At 38.5% G+C, this 20,101-nt stretch overlaps 2 protein-coding genes across 2 annotated transcripts; one reads left to right on the forward strand and one right to left on the reverse strand.

Moving 5' to 3' along the window:
• Nucleotides 1–392: 392 nt before the first annotated feature.
• LOC117292513 (cilia- and flagella-associated protein 52-like) lies at nt 393–15,246 on the forward strand. The gene is made up of 12 exons (XM_033774584.1): nt 393–754; nt 3,104–3,303; nt 4,010–4,275; nt 4,685–4,784; nt 5,950–6,167; nt 7,443–7,506; nt 7,990–8,102; nt 8,881–9,029; nt 9,276–9,573; nt 10,755–10,857; nt 12,319–12,453; nt 13,142–15,246. Exons 1-12 carry the CDS (start codon nt 682–684, stop codon nt 13,304–13,306), a joined length of 1,884 nt encoding a protein of 627 aa, XP_033630475.1. The 5' UTR covers nt 393–681; the 3' UTR covers nt 13,307–15,246.
• On the reverse strand, nt 14,765–20,042 carry LOC117292514 (autophagy protein 12-like). The gene is made up of 4 exons (XM_033774585.1): nt 19,910–20,042; nt 18,348–18,484; nt 17,262–17,324; nt 14,765–16,471 (listed from the first exon to the last, which is right to left on the reverse strand). The coding sequence occupies exons 1-4, from the start codon at nt 20,031–20,033 to the stop codon at nt 16,412–16,414; spliced, it is 384 nt and encodes a 127-aa protein (XP_033630476.1). The 5' UTR covers nt 20,034–20,042; the 3' UTR covers nt 14,765–16,411.
• Nucleotides 20,043–20,101: the final 59 nt, after the last annotated feature.

The following is a 20,101-nucleotide window of genomic DNA, read 5'->3' on the forward strand; positions in this document are numbered from 1 at the left end:
TGTTGCCATGAAAGTCAACCATGCATGCGACGACTGACGATGTTGCTGCCCTGGTGGGTTATTTCACACGTCACTACTTTTAGCTTAAAAAAAAAAACTTTTACCCACCCCCCTTTGATGATTTAAAAATTAGAACGATAATTGATTAGCAGTTTGAAATCTGCCCTTGGTTTTCCTGTCAGCACTGTGTGATAGGCTATATAGTGCAATCTTTATTTTTCTGAATGTTTGTTAAACACCCAGCTGTATTGACAGATGATTTAACCAAATTCATGATGTCTGCAAACTTTCAATTTAATAAAAGACCTCCCATAATTAGTTGTTTTAGTTTTTTTAGAATGGTAATTTAGCTTGTTTGCTATGTGAGTTTATTTGTGTGTGGTCCAGAATGCACGAGCGAGAGACTAGATAAATAGCTGTTAAAAATGTACACAGCGCCACCAATTGTCTGAAAAAGTTTCTAATTTTCCCAAGATGCAATTGGAATCCCTTAGCAACTGCCTAGCTACTCATTCATGCATGGAAAGTGAATGTCGTGCAAGGAGTGCGATTCAGCCGAGTTCCGATACACTGCCTTTTCGTATTTTGAGCGACGTTTTTCTCTCTTTAAAAGATAAGATTTGACTACAAATCAAACAGTAGGAGGCCTGTGTATTGGAAGTTTGAAGGAAAGGAAACACCATGTCACAACAACAAAACGGCGACAATGCAGTTCTCTCCAAACTTGAACTGATTTCTATGACTGGTTTCAATGGTAAGTCGCTTTACGTACCACCAGGTTACCACCGGATTAGGCTAACTTAGTCCGGACTGTGCTTGATTTGAAATAGGGATCTTGAACAGTTTTGATTTTGTGATAAATTACAAATGTGTTTATCTCAATGTGCTTATTAAACAAAGTGTATTCTGCAAAAACTAAGTTGTTTATTTTCCCGGTTCTTTTTGCATCTTCATAAAAAAAAAAAAATCTTTTTATTTTATTTTAATAATTATTTTTTAGTTTATTTTTAAAACAAAATTATCATCTCATTTAAATTTTGTTTGGTTGGGATCACAGTGACGTTGACTGGGTAAGACACGTTGCGACTAATGCGTCAGCACGATAAATTCTAAAGACGGTAATCTGAAAATTGAACTGCAGGGAGGACGGGTCAGGGATCGTGGGACGCACTAAATACCGACAACTCACTACCCCTCACGACCGGTCCTACTACTTGCCGTCAACTCGCCGACTTGCCGTCAACTCGTCGTCAACTCATTTTTGTGCCGTCAACTCATTAAATTTACATGAAAAATTTATAAATGGGACACGGAAGTGTTAAGTCTGGGCTAAACTACATATTTCTCATGGTTTTCGGTAAAAAATCATTCACAAAAACGACTTTGTGTTGATAGAAAAAAAGTACCAATCATTGACATCTTGGACCAAGACTAATCAATGTGAAAAAGCAAGATGGCGGCCGACGGTTTTGCTGTTTCGAGATAATTTTTTCACGAGAAAAAAACTCAATTTTTATTCCGAAATATGACCTAAAACTTTCGCGAATTCTCTTTGAGCTGATACTTTACAGTTCTATGCTTCTTTTGTGGATTTTAAATGTATATTGGAGGAGTTGACGGCGAGTTGACGGCGCAAGTGAGTTGACGGCGAGTTGACGGCAAGTAGTAGGACCCCTCACGACAACTCACAACAAAAGTTTTTAAATGCTCTTTAACAGAGCATTTGATCATAATTCAACCGTTCAATATGTGCACAAGAGTCATATGCATCTAAATCACTTTCAAATACCCCGAATTTAGTAACGAACGGAAATATTCTCCATGTTGTCTTTCGACGTACTTGGACGATTCTATTACACCGCAGGGGGCGAGGATTTCTGAGGGCTGAGTTTTATTTTTTCGTTTTCGTTTTAGCTGCTGATTTTTTCTTTCTTGTTAGTAACTTAGCCGTCACTCTGGAATTCGAAGTTTAAAGGAGAAACTTAAATATAATATTGTTTTAAACTCCATGAGATACATACAAAAAATGGTAAATAATCATCTTGCATATTGTATCACCCCTGCGGTATAATAGAATTGTCCAAGTGCGTCGAAAGACAACATGGCGGATATTACCGTTCGTTACTAAATTCGGGTAAAAAACACTTTTGTTTACAATTAAAAACACAACTTTTTCAACAGTTTGAAAATGATTTGGGTGCAAATATGACTCTTGTGCATATAGTTAACGGTTGACTTATGTTCAAATGTTCTGTTAAAGTGCATTTAAAAATTGTTGTTGTGAGTTGTTGTGAGGGGTCGTGAGTTGTCGGTATTTAGTGCGACCGGGATCGTCACACTCACACCATTTATAGGTTTATCGCGAATAGCAAAATATCAAGAGAGGGCGCTGTTAGTGTTGAACCCACACAAAGATGTAGGCGATGCTTGCACTAGTCGTGCATGACAACATACACCGCATAGCAAACTGCCCCATATGCCTTCCCACAACACATTGCGGTTCTGAATCGCAATAAACCTTATTATGTACGATACATAATGAAAATAAGTGAAATTTTGATTATGTATGTGCTGAGTAGTGATGATATGCTTAGTTTCTTATAAATTCTATTGTGCCAATTTATACGACCCTATTTCATGCACTACATGGTCATTTTCAATATGTTCATTTTATTTAAATTAATTTTTCTAATGCGTTTCCACTGCGTACGCAGCGCGCTGAGCCGAAGCCAGTCCGAGGTTTGAGAAAAGCCCATGGTTTCTGCAGTGCATGCCCAATTGTTGTGGCAGGTGTTTCTATGCATTGTCATTGTTGAGTACTAAGTTGTTCTGGATAGCGTACACTGTCTTTGATTTTAAACTACGAACAGTACGTGTTTTATGTCATGGCCATGGCAATTTTTCAAACTCTTTTCATCATCTCCCATAGCTTGCCATGGCCTCCGTGTAGTTCTAGGCCTGCTCACTACTAAGTAATATAATATTAAGAAGGGAAGAACCCAAACACAGAAAAGAAGGTCTAACAGACGGCCAGATTTTCCTCCTGGCTAACACCATTTCTCATCAAGCAATGAAAATGTCTGCCGTTTTTTTCCTGTTACAGGTGAAGTGTTTGCCGGTTTCAAGGTTCATCCTGACAAAGAACACATCATATACCCCGTGGGTAACACAGTCATTGTAGAGCACATCACCAAGAATACACAGAACTGCTTGTCTGGCCACACCAACGATGTCTCCTGCATTGCTGTCTCCAAGGATGGAAAGTACATTGCTTCTGGACAGGTCACCTACATGGGTTTCAAGGTCAGTAGTAAAACTTACATAATATCAGGACTCGTAATAACCCACGGCGCCCACAGCAATTGCCATGGTGCCCTGTGCTTTTGCTGTGGTGCAATTTGCAAGGCTTCTGTATAAATGTACACTTTCCTCATAAAAAAAGGTGTCCCTATCACCAGAGGAAACTTGCTATGCCCCTTTAAGAGCGAAGTTCAGGGCCTGAAATATCATCCAATCTCATCACAATTTGGCTGTCTGTTAGGCTTCGGAAAACAAGATGTTATCGGTTGAAGCATCTTTCTCATTTAGGACCTGATGAGGCGATTCATTAAGAACATTTTGGCATTTCAAAAGAGTGCAGAGATGGTTGACTACTGCAATTTCGGGAGAATAACCATTTTCAAGAGCATGTGCAACCTGTGAAGTCTTTAGTCAAGGTATTTGTAACTGGCTTTGTATGCTGTCTTCTAATGCACTGGTTATACATTTGACCAAAAGAAGTCGTTAAAATTGTAATTTCAATGTGGTCTGCATTCGTGGCACTTTCGAGAAAATGTAAATGTTTAAACGGATGATCAGTTGGTTAAAACGGTATAACTGGAGCAGGCTTATCCCAACTGTTGGATTAGCCAAACTTTAGATTAAGTATCCGCCCAATTATAATTGAGACATACAGCATTAGAGAATGATTTCATGTCTGTGTTGTTAACTTGTTTGTTCAATATTTCAGGCTGATGTCATCATCTGGGACTTCAAGGAGAAAGAGCTCTACTGCCGTCTAGATCTACACAAGGTCAAAGTTCAATCACTAGCCTTCTCTCCAAGCTCCCGGTACCTGGTGTCGCTGGGTGGGCAAGACGATGGTAGTGTCGTCGTTTGGGACGTTGCGAAAAAGCAGTCGGTGTGTGGGTCACCAGCTGCCGTCATGAGCGCCGGGATGACATCTTGTATTGCCTACTGTAATAACGACGATCACCAGTTTGTCACAGCTGGAGAGTAAGTAATGTCTGTCTGTCTGTCTGAATCTTTGTACCTGAACAGGCCAAGTGCTTAAAGGAACACGTTGCCTTGGATCGGACGAGTTGGTCTATAAAAAGCGTTTGTAACCCTTTTTTATAAAATGCATATGGTTGGAAAGATGTTTTGAAAGTAGAATACAATGATCCACACAATTAGTTTGCCTCGAAATTGCGTGGTTTTCCTTTTACTGTGCTTTACTAACACGGTTGGCCATTTATGGGAGTCAAAAATTTTACTCCCATAAATAGCCGACCGTGTTAGTCGACGAGGTAAAAGGAAAACCGTGCAATTTCGAGGCATGTTTGTGTGGATCATTGTATTTCACTGGATCTGTCCTTTTAACCCACTCTAAAATGTAAAATGTTTATTTCTGTTAATATCACAGGCGTACCATCCGTGTGTGGACACTTGATGTGGCCAATCGTAAAATCCGTCCAGTTGACTGCAACATGGGGCAGCTCAAGCGTTATGTCAAGTGCATTGAGGTGTGTAGGTTTTGTTTTTACTATATATCCGCTTCACTAGTCAGAGTACATTTAAACACCAGTTCTGCCTAAAGCACGGCTCATACTGATTGCATTGAATAATGCGCAATGAATAATTCGCAACAAAGAATTTGCAACAGTTAACTGTTAACAACATTCGCTGTGAAAACAGCCCTGTGATGTCAAAATTTTACTTAAAATTCACATTCACAGGAAGTAGAAACCGGGACTAAGCTTAAAGACAGTGGTCACTATTGGTAATTGTCAAAGACCAGTCTTCACACTTGGTGTATCACAACAAATGCATAAAATAACAAACCTGTGAAAATTTGAGCTCAATTGGTCGTCGAAGTTGCGAGATAATAATGAAAGAAAAAAACACCCTTGTCACACGAAGTTGTGTGCATTCAGATGGTTGATTTCGAGACCTCAAATTCTAAATCTGAGGTCCCAAAATCAAATTCGTGAAAAATTACTTCTTTCTCGACAACTATGTCACTTCAGAGGGAGCCGTTTCTCAGAATGTTTTATACTATCAACAACTCCCCATTACTCGTTACCAAGTAAGGTTTTATGCTAATAAATATTCTGAGTAATTACCAATAGTGTTCACTGCCTTTAAGTAGCACTTATTTAGCACTAGAAGATCAGGTAAAAGCTCCCAAGTAGCGTTATATAACATTCACTATTTACTGCATTTCAATTAAACACATCCCAACACATGGAAAGAAGACTTCATTCACTTAAATGTCATGTTCCCCACCTGAGAGTTAGTGAGAGTACAAACAAAGACCCTAACTTCTTGTTCATCTTGTTGCCGGTGTTGGGCGTAAAAGTGTTCTATGGGAAATCCCATGTATTGACCCCTTGCACGCACGTCACACGCAGTGACTGTGCCACGCTCACCATTTTGTGGTCAATAGATTTACGTGTTAACGCCGCACCGCCTCAAATGCGGCCTTCACTGAATAAAGCACAGTGACATTGTCCACCAGTATGGCGCATCCAAGATTATTCTGATGATGACGTCAGGTGAATCGGGTCAATACGAGAATGTCACAAAACAATCATGAAATGAATAATCTCAAAGCTAATAAATTTGTTGAATCTCTAAAGAATAACTTTTAAAGTGGGACATTTAATTATGCCTATCTTGCCCTTGTAGGTCTCCAACGACGATAAATACTTCTACTGTGGCACCACTAGCGGTGATGTTCTACAGATTAATGTAAGCAGTAAGCTTCTGGGCATGTATGGTCCTGAGAAGGATAAATACAGCCAGGGTGTAACCTCCTTGGCACTGCTATGGACTGGGGAGATACTGGTGGGGGCTGGGGACGGCACTGTGGCTCTCGTCAAGGGAGACAAATTCAAGAAGATCAGGTAAGGGCTCCCAAAATGTTTTTAAACCATAACAAGTGTTAACTCCATTGTATTCATAGTGTTCTTGGGCAGAATGGGTGTCTGTGGGTCTTTTGGACACCCTGTTTTTCTCCGAGAGATGAGTAGAGTATACTGTTGGAAACGTTGAGACCAAACCGGCTCTTTTCAGAGCCAACACTCACTCATTAGAGATTTACACATGATTGTACCCGCAAGTTTACTATTTATTTATAGTTTCTTCTTATTTCTTCACACCATGCAAAGCTTCAAACAATATTTACCCTGTTTTTAATTCGGACACCCTATTTTTTCTTGTCATTTACATGTCAAATGTATTGCAGCTGAACAATTTGAAACCAAGTTTTTAAATTGCCAGCAAACTTTTATGAAATAATCTGCTTGTTAATTGAGTTTGCATGTTTTGATTGGTATGGTTGAATAAGAGCATTTTGAGCAGTTCATTTTGTGGCAACTAGGTCGTATCTCCTTTTAGCTGAAATACAAGTTTAGAATGTCTGTATCACGCTTAAAATAACTATGATAAACAGAAAGTCAATGGATGTTAAGATATGATGTTGCACGGAGTGTTTTCGTGCAAGAATATCAGGCCTGATACTTCATGGAGGCAACAAAGGCGATTGCCTCTATGCCCTCTGGTCATACTTGTTTCCCTAGTAATGCTACAGTAGAAGATTACAATTTCCTCATAGGGTGCCCTTAAAGACACTGGACACTATTGGTAATTGTCAAAGACTAGCCTTCACAGTTGGTGTATCTCAACATATGCATAAAATAACAAACCTGTGGAAATTCCAGCTCAATAGGTCGTCGAAGTTTTGAAATAATAATGATAGAAGAAAACACCATTTTGGCACCATGGTCACACGGAGATGTGCTTTCAGATGCTTGATTTCTAAATCTGAGGTCTCGAAATCAAATTTGTGGAAAATTACTTCTTTCTCGAAAACTACATTACTTCAGAGGGAGCCGTTTCCCACATTGTTTTATACATGTACTATCAACAGCTCTCCTTTTATGGTTTTATGCTCATAATTATTTTGAGTAATTACCAATAGTGTCCACTGCCTTTAACCAAAGACAAAATGCCTTGGTGCCCTTGCCCTTTCAAAAACGAAGCATACAGCCCTGGAATATACCTCTTTGTTACAGAATTAAGAACTATGACCTTGTGGTACAGACACAATGAGTTACTCTGAGATAGAAATAGGTATGTTGTTCAATAAAAGAAACTGTTTTTTCCCAATTTTTATTCAGGCATCGTAAATTGGCAGGATGTGGCACCATCTCATCTATTGCCTTGAGAGGAGCTGGACACCAGGTGGGTGTGGTCTAAGAAGAGATGGTGGGGGGGGGGGGGGTTACCTACCTGCAATATGGCAGACCAGGGCCCAATTTCACAGAGCTGCTTTAGCAGAAACTATTTTAAACATTTTCTGCTTAGCACAATTGAGCAGGATACCAGTCAAAAATTGAAAACAAAAATTGTGTATCGCTATAAAAGCTAAAACTATTTTACAAGTTGTAATGAGTATTATTGTTGTTCAGATTTTGTCATTAAATCAAATTTAGAGCAAAGATTTGATTTCAAAAAGAATAAAGTTCTTTGTTTGACGTAAGTTCTCGTTCCGATAGTAGCCGCGAGACTTGCACTGATTATTAAAGTCAATCTTAGCTCTTTGTGCAATCAGCACTTGCAACAGAAACAAATGTCAATTGTTTATATAACCAAAACTCATTAAAAGCCACAGACATTTTTGTTTTTGTTTTACCTTATGACATTGGCTGTTGTGTTGAATTGCAGTTCCTGGTTGGTACAGGGAAGTCCAAGATATATCGCTTCAACCTGGCCGACTTTGAAAACGAGATCATGAGAGATTGCCATTACAGCAGTGTTGAAGATATTGCCTTCCCTTAGTAAGTTTGAAATTCATGCTATCTCTCCATTAACCTAGGCTAGGGTAGGCTAGGCTAGGATATCCCATGATCTTCTCACCATGGGGGCACCCCTTGAAGACTTGTCAATCAGCTTCTTCCATCCTTCTCGATCCTCAGATTTTCTCAGGGAGTTAGGCCCTGCATCCACTCCATGATGTTGTCCTCTCTCCTTTATCTCTGCCTGCCTCTCTTTCTTCCTTCCTCTATGTACAATGCCTTGCAGGATCGTCTTAGCAAGTCCTGTTGATCAATAAATGTGCCTATACCTCTTTAGTTTAGGGTGGCATGGTTGGCTTGTGCGTAAAGCACTCGCCTCTCACCAAGGTGACCCCGGTTCGATACCCGGCCAGGGCCGTATGTGAGTTGAGTTGTTTTCTGCTGTCCCACAAGGGTTTTCCAGACTATCCGTTTTTTCTCCCTCAGGAAAAATCAGACACTTTTAATCTCTGGCTGTGCTCCGTGGTCATAATGGGTTGATGTGGTTGGCAGCCAAAGGCGCCCTTGCATATTGCCTGCTTCTCGAACACGTTGTAGCCGCATCCTTCGCAATTCAGCTCTTAGTTGCGAGTAAGAATGATTAGCCTCCCAAATTATTTAGTCTGCACTTTTTCAGTTTGATTGGCAAAATGCTTGCTATGGCGTCTCTTATGGCTGAGAATTAAAGCGCGCCGGACTCGAGCTCTTGTCCAACAGAACTACATTGTATTATCATTATTATTATTGCACCAAATTTATATTTTGTATTTATTCCTCACAGCGGTTTCTCAGATCTCTTTGCAACCTGTTCCCAGAATGATATCCGTGTGTGGAATGCCAAGAACTGTAAGGATCTACTCTCCATCACAGTGCCCAATATGACTTGTCATGCCATTGAGTTCACCAGAGATGGCAGGAGTATTGTCAGTGGTAAGGCCCAAGTTAGGAGTGGACACATTTTGGACTGTTCTTGATACAATGCAGGCCTGGACTAGACCCTTCCTATGAAACATGTGCTAACATTAACGCATGCGTACAGACCCTATTGGTTGGCAAATGCCATAGATGTGCATCAAGTAGATGCTTGTGACAAAGTAAGTTTTTATGCTAGCAGATATTTTGAATAATCACCAATAGTGTCCAGTGACTTTAATGTAAATTTCTTATTACTTCTAGCATGGGATGACAACAAGATTCGAGTGTTCTACCCGGAGTCAGGCAAGCTCATGTACCAGATCAATGATGCCCACAATAAGAAGGTGACCGCCATTACCACCACCTCGGACTGCAGCCGCATCATCAGCGGTGGCGGGGAGGGACAGGTCCGAGTCTGGGTGATCAGCAACATGAAGGCAACACTCAAAGAGGCCATGAAGGAACATAAGGCGGCAGTCACATGCATTGTGGTCAAGAAGAATGACAGCGAGTGCATTAGTGCCAGTGATGATGGCTCCTGCATCATCTGGGATCTTAAGTAAGTCATGGTAAAAAACAATCAAACATAAAGTGGTTGATATGCTAATGAGTTAATAGAAAACAATCAGTCATTTACACTCAAATGGAGAATGGTTGAGCCCCAGTATATTTTAGCCTGCCCATGTAAAGTTGAGCCCGCCCCAGTTATAGTTGAGCCTGTCCAGTTATAGTTTAGCTTTCCCCAGTTATAGTTGAGCCTGTCCAGTTATAGTTGAGCTTTCCCCAGTTAGAGTTGAGCTTTCCCCAGTTAAAGTTGAGCCTGCCCTGATATATTTTAGCTTTCCCCAGTAATAGTTGAGCTTTCCCCAGTTATAGTTGAGCTTTCCCCAGTTACAGTTGAGCTTGCCCCAGTTATAGTTGAGCTTTCCCCAGTTAAAGTTGAGCCTGCCCTGATATATTTTAGCCTTCCCCAGTAATAGTTGAGCTATCCCCAGTTATAGTTGAGCTTTCCCCAGTTATAGTTGAGCTTTCCCCAGTTGAAGTTGAGCCTGCCCTGATATATTTGAGCTTTCCCTATTAATAGTTTACCTTTCCCCAGTTATAGTTGAGCTTTCCCCAGTTATAGTTGAGCTTTCCCCAGTTAAAGTTGAGCCTGCCCTTATATATTTGAGCTTTCCCTAGTAATAGTTGACCTTTCCTCAGTTATAGTTGAGCTTTCCCCGGTTATAGTTGAGCATGCCAAGTTTTACATGTAGTTGAGCTTTCCCCAGTTATATCTGAGCCTGCCCTGTTATAGTTATTATTATTGTTATTATTATTATTTATTCGACCAATACGAGGTACAACAAACAAGTTACAATAGCACAAGACAGAACATTAACGGGGGAAAAAACAATTATAAAAAAGCAAGAAATAAGGAAAATAAATAGAGAATTAAATAAAAGAATAAATAAGGTTAAATTAAATTAGCTTAAATAAACTATTTGAAAAAGAAAACAAAAGCAAAAAATAAATCCAATAAGAGGGCGGCTGAGGGCGGAGCATGCAGGAGGAAAACAGAACCAAATGGGAACGAGTTGAGTGTTCCCAGGTTATAGTTGATCCTGGTTGTTTCAGTTGAGCTTGCCCAGTTGTTGTGAAGAAACAAACATGAAACAACAATTGAAAAATGTGGGGCTTGCTTGATAATTTTTTAGAAGCTAAACTCATAGAGTGTTACTTTGATTTCCTTTCTTTTAGTCGTTTCACTCGAAGCGTCGTCATATTTGCCAGCACATTGTTCAAGTGTGTTTGCTACAACCAGGAAGAGTCTCAAGCAATTACAAGTGGCACAGATAGAAAGGTAAGACATCCAGCCAGTTACAAACAGTAATGTGTTATATGCCAATACCAAACAACAGAATAAAAATAAGGTGATGTTCAGTGGTTGCAGCTTGATCGCTGCGCTAAACACCGACTCCCAAGGTAAAATGTGACCAGCTACGTGAAAATGAGTCAGATGTCGCCCAGATGTGTTTTTTTTTTTGTTTTTTTTTTACTTTTTAAGATCTTTAGTTGCATGGTTAACCTTTAGAACACTTACTTTTAGGCAATAAAGCTATGAATACTCATGTCTAATTTGTATCCTTTTGCACGAAATGGCAGTTTAAAACATCACTTTGCTTGTAATTCGTTTTTCAGAAAAAAATGATGTATTGGCTAATTTCAAACGGAAGTAACTCCGCAACGCGATACACCACAAAGCTAAAACATATACCAAATTACTCCTGTTGGTGTGTTCTTTCCAGCCATGCATTTAACTCAATCCTTGAAATTGACAACATCTGACTCATTTTCACGTAGTGGGTCACAAATACAGTTTTGTGATCCACTCATTTTCCAATAGATAAAGTCTTTATGAGAATGGGGAAAAAAATTCCAAGACTCTAACCTCATGTTAAACATGTAAATGTCACTGTGTTGAAATTAACCGGATATTCGAATAGTTTTTTTTCCGCTAGAGGGCGCTGTTCGTTTGTGAATGAGATCGTATGGGCGGATTTATATTAGTTTTAGACAGTGTCACTCGGTTCATTCATAAAAATAACCGGATCTAATTTAAAGATGGCGATTTGCTTTTTCTTTTGATCGTGATTGACTCTACGTGAAGGAAAACTTTCGTAACCTTTGAACAAATTACGTCAGAAATGTCATTGTTTAACTCTTCACGGAGGTGAGCATAGTTAAACACTTAATTTATGCTGTTTTATGCTGTCTTAATAGAAGTTTCGTAAGGATTCAGACAAAACATTCCTATCAGTTGTCGCCCGACGTCCGCGGATATTCGGATATTAAAAGAATATCCGGTTACATGTACTTGGTTGTAATTACAGAACTATCCAGTTTATAAATAGGTATTCGCGCCAATTGCGGATATCCGGTTAAGAAAAAAAAGGCATTCGCGGTTACGGATACGAAAACCTATTCGCCATTAACCGGATATTCGAAAAATTCGCCAAGGCCTAGTCACGGCAGCGGATGTCAATTTAGAAACAGCCTTAGTCCCCTTGGCTCTTACATAGACCCATAATCTTGGTCATGTTCCCATGTATCAAGTAACAGCAATGGATGTTAATATTCATTGTACAGAAAGGAACCAGACTGTTTCTCCTTCCATCGCCGGTTTGGTTACCTTGATTTGAATGGGAGAAGATCAAGATGGCCGCACCATGATTACAATAAGGTATACATGTAGTAGCACTGAGCTGCTTCAACTCATCCGCTTAAAATAATTTAGCCTATTTTTTTTTCTGTGTGTGATCAGATTGGGTACTGGGAAGCATTCAATGCCAGTCAGATTCGTGAAGTGGATGGATCTAAGACTGGCGCTGTGAATGGTATGATGGTGTCGCCAGACGGCCAACACTTTGTGACATGCGGTGATGACAAACTCATTAAGGTAAATAAAGAGGGGATATTGAGCACTGTGGGGTGTCATGGCCGAGTGGATAAGAGCAGCGAACTCAAGCTCTGGTGTTTTTGTTTACAATTGTTGAATCTTTTCCCAGATGAGCGTTCACATGAAGTCAATGGTGTGATACCTAATGGGTACAGAAGAACCAATGTGGGGTCTTTTACACAATTGAACAACGAACCCAACAAGGGAATTCTTTGTTCAACCAAGACCCCAAATAGGAGTTCTTTACAAAAGGGCATAATAGAACAACAATATCAGGACCCCACAAACCAGATCCGTAAGGTTGTTCTGCTCATGTGTGTGTGTGGAATTAAATTTTACATTAGCAAAATTAGTAAGGGTTTTCAATAGTAGTAATAATACTCTAGGGCTCTAATTTTACTCTGATCTGGGGCTGATTTTACAAAGCAATAAATCTCATCTTAAGACAAATTGTCAGTATTACCATGGTAATTGGTATAGTGACATCATACTTTACTTAGCAACTGCGATTGATATGCAGCTTAAATCAAACTTAGCTTATTGTGAAATCGGCCCCTTATCTAGGGCTTTATCTACACCAGATGAATTTCACAAAGTGTACCACACCTGTTGAAAGTCCTAACCTCTACGTAGAAAAAACATACGTCTTTTCATACGAGTGTTACCTTTTTGTTTTTGTTTGTCACAGGTGTGGAATTATGAGGAAGGTAGTGTGACCCACGTTGGAATCGGCCACAGTGGAGAGGTGAACAAACTTCGTATCTGCCCGAACCAGAAGACCATCGTCAGTGTCAGCAAAGACGGTGCCATCCTTTGCTGGAAGTACCCCCATGGCTCCACTGATAACTATTGAGGGAGATGATTCTTTGAATATATCGTAGGGACAGACAGGGGAACTTTTTCGATTGGGAAGGGGGGGGGGGTGTCCAAGTCATTGGGTATGTCGGAAGGTGGGTGTTTAAAAAAAAAAAATTGCCATGGTTCTATATTGTGACACATGAAATGGAGTCCATTAAGAAAACTAAATGACAAAAGGGTTAGCAAGGCGTTAAAAGTAATCAGAGCAGGTTCAAAGTGTTGTCTGATGTAAGGGTGAATCAAGACACTAGATGTGGTTGCAATTCACAAAGAAATGTTCGATCAATTTACATGACTTGTTTCCAAAGACAATGCAGAAAGAGAAATTTCATTGTCAGTAGTGCCTTCAAAAATATCATCACTTAAATGGTCTCTGTTTAAATTTACTTCCAAAAGGTTATCTGAAGAATTGCGATGCACTAATGATATTATACAAAACTTGACTGTTTTGATTGCTATGGTTAAAACTACAACTCCCGAGGTGATCATCTGCGCATTTTGTTTTTCCCAAGGCAAAGTCGAGGGAAAATGGAGTGGAGTCCTAGTTTTAACCATAGCTTGAGTAAAAGCAGTACATATTTGTTTTACAACACCTCTTAAATTATTGTGCCTAGATGTCAAGTTACTCAAAAATTGCTGTTGCTATGGGAATAGAACTTTTGTTGATATGTGAAAGCATATTGTTGCTACGACGATAGTACATTGTTTGCTGCATGTAAGTTGCATGGTTTCTAGTAATAATAAGACGTCAGGTGACATGTTTTAGGCAGGGCCTTTGTTAGGGGTGTTATGTCTATGAATGTGTTATGCTGACTGCACATAATGTCACTGTTTCCCCTGCCAATTCAAATGTGAAGGGGCTACCCACCTCTTTGCTTTCACTGACCACTTTGTTGTGGAGATTTATCATTGAGTTAATAGTATACTTGCAAATATTGTTTATATTGTGTCATTTATGACCTTGCTCCTTGACCTCTATCCATCAAGAACTGTGATTGTGATGTGTACAGCATTCTTGTCAGTTTGCAGACTCTGTACATTTGGCTTTAATCTTCAATTTAAACAATTACTTTTTTCCAGAAAGTTTTCAAAAAGTAAAGTACTTGTCTTTTTGACTTCATTGTGATGTCAGTTCACCAGCCAGGGAAACTTATGGTACCTACGTACACAATGAAGTCAGAAAGAAAAGAACTTTAGTTTTTTAAACAGTCTGGAAACTGAACCACTTTAATTTTGCCCATTCCAGGCTCAGTACACTAGCCTAGAGAAATAAAACCAGGGTACAGCATTTGTATGTATATTTACATTGAGATGCCTGGCAAGTATCATTTCCTTTGATAGTGCCACTTTAACTATCAGTCCGTCCATGTTAGTATTTTTTTACTTAAAAATATACGTCCATGATTCTGTCAAGAATTAACTAGCAGCAAGAAATAATTACAATTAATAAATGTTTTGCTTACTGATTTATTTTCTTCTTGGAAGCACTCAATTAAAGTTTAATTTACTGGTAACACAAATAAAATTAACAGGTATTTGACAGATATTTATGATTTGTTTTGTACATAATTGCTTTATTGCTACTTTTGGGACGTTTGTAAATGCTTGCTTCAATTTATTCAGCTCTCGTTGGAAAAATCCGTCCCATTTTCTACTCTTATTATTAAATTCCTGTATCCGTCCAAATATTCATTACTAATGTAAAAAATGTAATGGGTGTCGATGATAACATTATTACGCACTTATTGTAAAAATATCTGTGGCCTTTCTTTTTCTTCTGATCAATTTAATTCCATGTATTGATCATTTTGTTCGTAATAAATTAATTGATTTTGAGAGATAATAGTTTAGTTTGTACATTTACTTGCGATAATAAAAACATGTATTATTAACGGGTTCTCTGATGTAATAAACTTGGGCATTTGCCATTGTGTCTTCAAACAGGTCAAATGTGGTTATTATTTTGGGTACAATTTTTTATATATGAAAAGTGTGTTAAGGTTAAATACAAGCTCAAATTGAAAACAAAGAATCGATTAATTGAAATTCACAAAACACCTTTGAAGATCATTTACAAAAAGATAACATAATCAATTTGAATTTGTTTTCATTTATTACAGTATTCTATTTGTACATTTACAGTTATAAATATTTACATTAAAGAAATTCAATTGGAAACTGATAATTGATTGTTAAGCAACACATGTAGTTTGCTTGACATTCAAACCTGCCTCAATTGAGGCGACAAAGCAAAGTCGCTGTGTTTGCTACGGTTCCACCTAAAGTTTCCCCCCGTTTTTTAATTTCATTTAAAATAAATTGTCCATGTTCTCTTTTTTTTTTTTAGTTTAAACTTTCTAATGCCTTCATTAGAGTCTAAAAATTAGTTTGTTCACCCTATCCCTCTGAAATGGGTTAAATTTGTTTTTGACTTGTTCAGGCTTTAACTTTATCTACTGAGTCTTCCTGTCTAATATAACCAAAGTTAAATGTCTTTACTTGAAGTAAAGAAAAGCCCCTGCTGTATTTATGATGTTTCAGTAATCAATCAGACAATGCAAGAAAGATTAAAATTGGACCGCTTTAATCAACGGGCATGATACTTTTCCTACTAAAGTATGAATTCAATGTTTTGGGAAAAAGTCTGGTAGAAAGAGAATGCAGTCGCATTAAATAAACTCAGTATGAGTGATTTCTGCCATGAAGTAGGATCCTACAACCGATAAGTCTGTGCAATTGTATTGTAAAAGTTAAATGGCTTTTGTTGCAAGGCATTTTACTGAAACCTTGTTAACACCATACCGTTTTACAAGGTTTAGTTGGTGGACATGCAGTTTGTGAAAACAAATCCAACCACTTAATTCAACAGCCTGTTACATACATTGCATCAAGTCTTTGGTAGAATTTGTTAGCAAATGAAATAACTAGCTTAAGGACCACTCACTCATATTTAGGTACTCATATTCAAGGATATTCAACAATAAAATGATCTATTGGCATAGTAAGGAGTTCAAAATCACCATATGTCACATAAAATTGCACTTAAAGGTTATAACAGATTCCAGCCTTAAAAACACCAGCAGAGCATTGACTGGTCTCATCAACCCCACGCTTCACTCTTGCAGTAATGTAGGACTAGTTTTCCGTCACTCCCATAGCACTGAGGTAAAAAAGTAAAGAATAAAACAACCAAGTTTTGAAATAATGTGGGCTCATACAGTGACAAATTAATTTACATTCAACAGTCATACAAATAAAAAACAAAAATGTTAGGAATATATTTCTCATTTTCATTGTTTACTCCTTCATTTTTCCAACTTCATTCTGCCCGTCGTCTTTCTACTTGTAGGGTTTGAAACTTTGCTTGGTGCAAGGTCTACTGTTGAGTAGTGTTGTTTCTGAAAAGAACAGGAGGTTGGCAACCAGGAGATGTCAACCACCGGTACTTTACAAAAGAGATTTACACAGGATGGTGCTCATGGAAACCTCGCCTAATCTTTCTACTTGACAGTTCCTGTATACTTGTCTGTGTGTATTGGGTTAGCATTTAGCATTCAAGAGAAGGACTTTCCCAGGGTCAAATGTTTGTACAGTATCAGGCATGATTTTGGGATTCTTGGGAAAAAAGGTGGACAAAATATTCTGTGAGCACAAAGGCTGACCTACACATGTACTTGTTCATACAGTGCATGATTTAATACATTTTTCAGGTTATTTAATGACAGGTTTCCCTGATTTTTCCCAAGGCAAAAACAAAAATCAGTTTAAGTAGGAAGATATATCATGTCTGATGTATATAACTTTGAAAATCAACAAAAATAAAGTGATCAATTTCTACTGAGCTAAAAATACTTGCAAGGTGTGGCTGTTAGATTCTGAACGGATTCAAAAGCAAACAACTTAGCCTTAATAGAGAAATTGCTGTACGTTGTGCAAGGGATTTTTTTTACCTCAAAGAGATTTCCAATTTCTTGATCTGGTGACGGAGCAAAGGCTTGATTTACATACAGGAACTAGAATAAGATCAACAAACATAAACATGGTAAGAGCAACTATAAATATAAATATTAATAGTAAACTTGCGGGTACAACCATGGGTTAGCAAATAAACATGGTAATGTAAACTGCCACACCATTGCAGATTGTGGACTGTCACTTGGTTGGAGGGACAGCTACATTATCACTGAACATGTTAACCAACTAAAGCATCAAAATTGGATAAGGCCGGCCCAATGTAGTACATACAGTAGAACACAATACTACAACAACCGACAATCTGTTATACCAAAGAAGACTTCTGGCACTCAATTTTTTTTCAGAAAAAAGTCATACACAAGTGCCTGAAGGGCAATGTTATTTTTCAGATGAAAACAATAGAAAACAAGTTGAATGTCTAAAAATAGCAGATTGAAAGTGAACAGCTCACTAGCAGCCTAGCAGTACAGTCAACCCTTATTACAAATAGGTTCTGCAATCTCTGCTTATTAAAAGTACATTCAAAGTGATTTTCTACCTTCAGTACAGACATTTTCTGCTTTAAGAAAGAGTTTGCCCCAGGCAGTACAATACTCTTCAATCATTTGAAGGATGTACTCAAAAGGAAGAAGAACATTTTTACCACATGACACTGGAGTCTATAAAAGACCCAAATAACATTCTGATTGTTTAGAGATGTTAAATTTGCATCGGGGATCAGGAATATTCATTTTGGTTTTTACCCATATACACCGAAGTGTGTTGGCACGGTATACTCAGTACTTACCCAAGTTCTGTGAAAAATTACAGGCACACCACTTGGGCAGGCCTCAAACCCACTACCTTTGCAAAAACCCAAACCTTTGCAATTCTAGAGAAGTGTCATACCAACTGGACCACCGAGATAGCCCCGATTCGGGTCCTACACTAATGGTGTGCCTGTGATTTTGTATACGGAACTCGGGTCAGTCAGTACCAAGTGTTCAGTTGACAGTGCTAACACACATCGATGTACATGGGTAAAAACCAAAATGAATATTCTGATTGTTGTTTTATTTTACCAATGATTCAGAAGGTTCACACTTGATGTACTTCCTAATGAAGTCAATGACCCAGGCGATTTTCTTGGATTGGTCTACAGCCCATCTCTTCTTCTTCATAATAGGGGCATCTCCAGTTGCCCTAAGGAGTATGTCCACTAAAGAAAAAGGTAAAGCGGAGACATTTAGTTAACATCAACAGTAAAATCAAAATGATTGCATTTGCAATTAATCACAGCTTAAATGGCAATGCACATGATGAAAAGTACATGTTGGGCGGGACCCATGGATCTGCACAATCCAAAGATCGTGCTGCGTTTGGAGAATCTATTGTTCGCTTAGCTATTGATCGATTGCGCAACGAATCCTATGTTAGAGCTATCGACCGATCGTGCAGGAATGGCGGCAACAATTTTGCTTGATAGACCAATCACACAGGATTTTTTTTTTGCAGGATTGCGAAGGAAAGGTTTCTGTAAAAGAGTAACAAAAAAGTTTAAAGGTAAACCAAGCCTCCCCTTCCATGATCAATTGAATTAGTTTATCATTGACAAAAAGGAATGCAATGTGGTTGTGATCGTTTCTGCAGTGCTAGTGCAAACTTGCTCTCTGTAGGCTAAGCCCCATCCATAAATTGGTCCAATACTATCCGTGTGGATTGGACCCATTTTAACGGGGCTAACTTGCTCTCTGCTACTGCAACCAAACTGTTACTTTATGTAAATAAGATACAACATTTTCCATAGATTCCTAGACTAGAGTCTAGGTCATGAATGGTCATCCCTGGCATTTACATCCTGACTGAAGGACTATATCTATATATCTGCCAAGTACCGAAGTAGAAGGATCATCATTCTTTCTACCTTGTTCAATAAGGGAATCAATGTGTGGTGAACAGGTGAAAAGGTTTTCAACTAGTGGTTTAAACCCACCGAGGCCTATAGTTGTTGATAATTTTACCGAGACAAAGTCGAGGTAAATTATCAAGAACCAGGCCTCGGTGGGTTTAAACCACTAGTTGAAAACCGATTCAACACACTTTGATTCCCATTCATAAATACCTTTTCGGTCAAAAGACATCAACACTTTTTGGTCAACAAATAAAATAAATGCAAAAATTATAATTCAATTGTTCAATGATTTCTTTCAACACAACACCCCTCCAGCTATGAAATGGTAAGGCCCTCTGGTAAACATCTCCTTAAAAAGATTGCTGTGCGCATCACACGTAGCGCGTGATGTGGCACAACTATTCCAGCCGTTGCTCTCTACCAATATGAATGAAGGAAACTGTCTTAAATAAAGCACAGGTGCAAGCTCACGTGTCACGCCCATGTTTCAACACTTTTTACTGGTGTTATATCATCCGTTCAAACACCCCCACACGTGATGCCCTCTCGACCAATCAGAATGGATAAACTGTCTTAGGTATTTATGAATTCACATTTAATACTAAATGATAAAATAGGCCTTTTATTTTAAAGAATAAATAATAATATTATTATTAACACAACAATTAATTATAATAATATTAGTTATACTGGGTGAAACGAGTGGTAAATGCTATCTCATTCTCAAATTACCCTTTTCAGACTTCTTCTTAACTGGGCTTGTCACTGTCTCTTCAAGTTTTCTTTTGTCTTCTTTAATTTCTTCATTTGCACGAAAATCTTTCACTTCTGCTGCTGCTGTTGTTGCATTCGCCATCTTCTTGCATTATTTTAATTTGTGAATATTTTTTAACAGCGCCACCTAGTGGTGAAATAGGAAAAGGC

Source organism: Asterias rubens, chromosome 7, assembly GCF_902459465.1.
Source record: "Asterias rubens chromosome 7, eAstRub1.3, whole genome shotgun sequence".
NCBI classification, from domain to species: domain Eukaryota; kingdom Metazoa; phylum Echinodermata; class Asteroidea; order Forcipulatida; family Asteriidae; genus Asterias; species Asterias rubens.

Coding starts and splice junctions, on each gene's coding strand:
- LOC117292513 (XM_033774584.1), top strand. CDS start 682: ATGTCACAACAACAAAACGGCGACAATGCAGTTCTCTCCAAACTTGAA. Junction 4,785..5,949: donor GTTATGTCAAGTGCATTGAG/GTGTGTAGGTTT, acceptor TTGCCCTTGTAG/GTCTCCAACGACGATAAATA. Junction 9,030..9,275: donor TGGCAGGAGTATTGTCAGTG/GTAAGGCCCAAG, acceptor TATTACTTCTAG/CATGGGATGACAACAAGATT.
- LOC117292514 (XM_033774585.1), bottom strand. CDS start 20,033: ATGGCGAATGCAACAACAGCAGCAGCAGAAGTGAAAGATTTTCGTGCA. Junction 17,325..18,347: donor GTGAACCTTCTGAATCATTG/GTAAAATAAAAC, acceptor ATCTTATTCTAG/TTCCTGTATGTAAATCAAGC. Junction 16,472..17,261: donor AAATTGGAAATCTCTTTGAG/GTAAAAAAAATC, acceptor TTTTTACCTCAG/TGCTATGGGAGTGACGGAAA.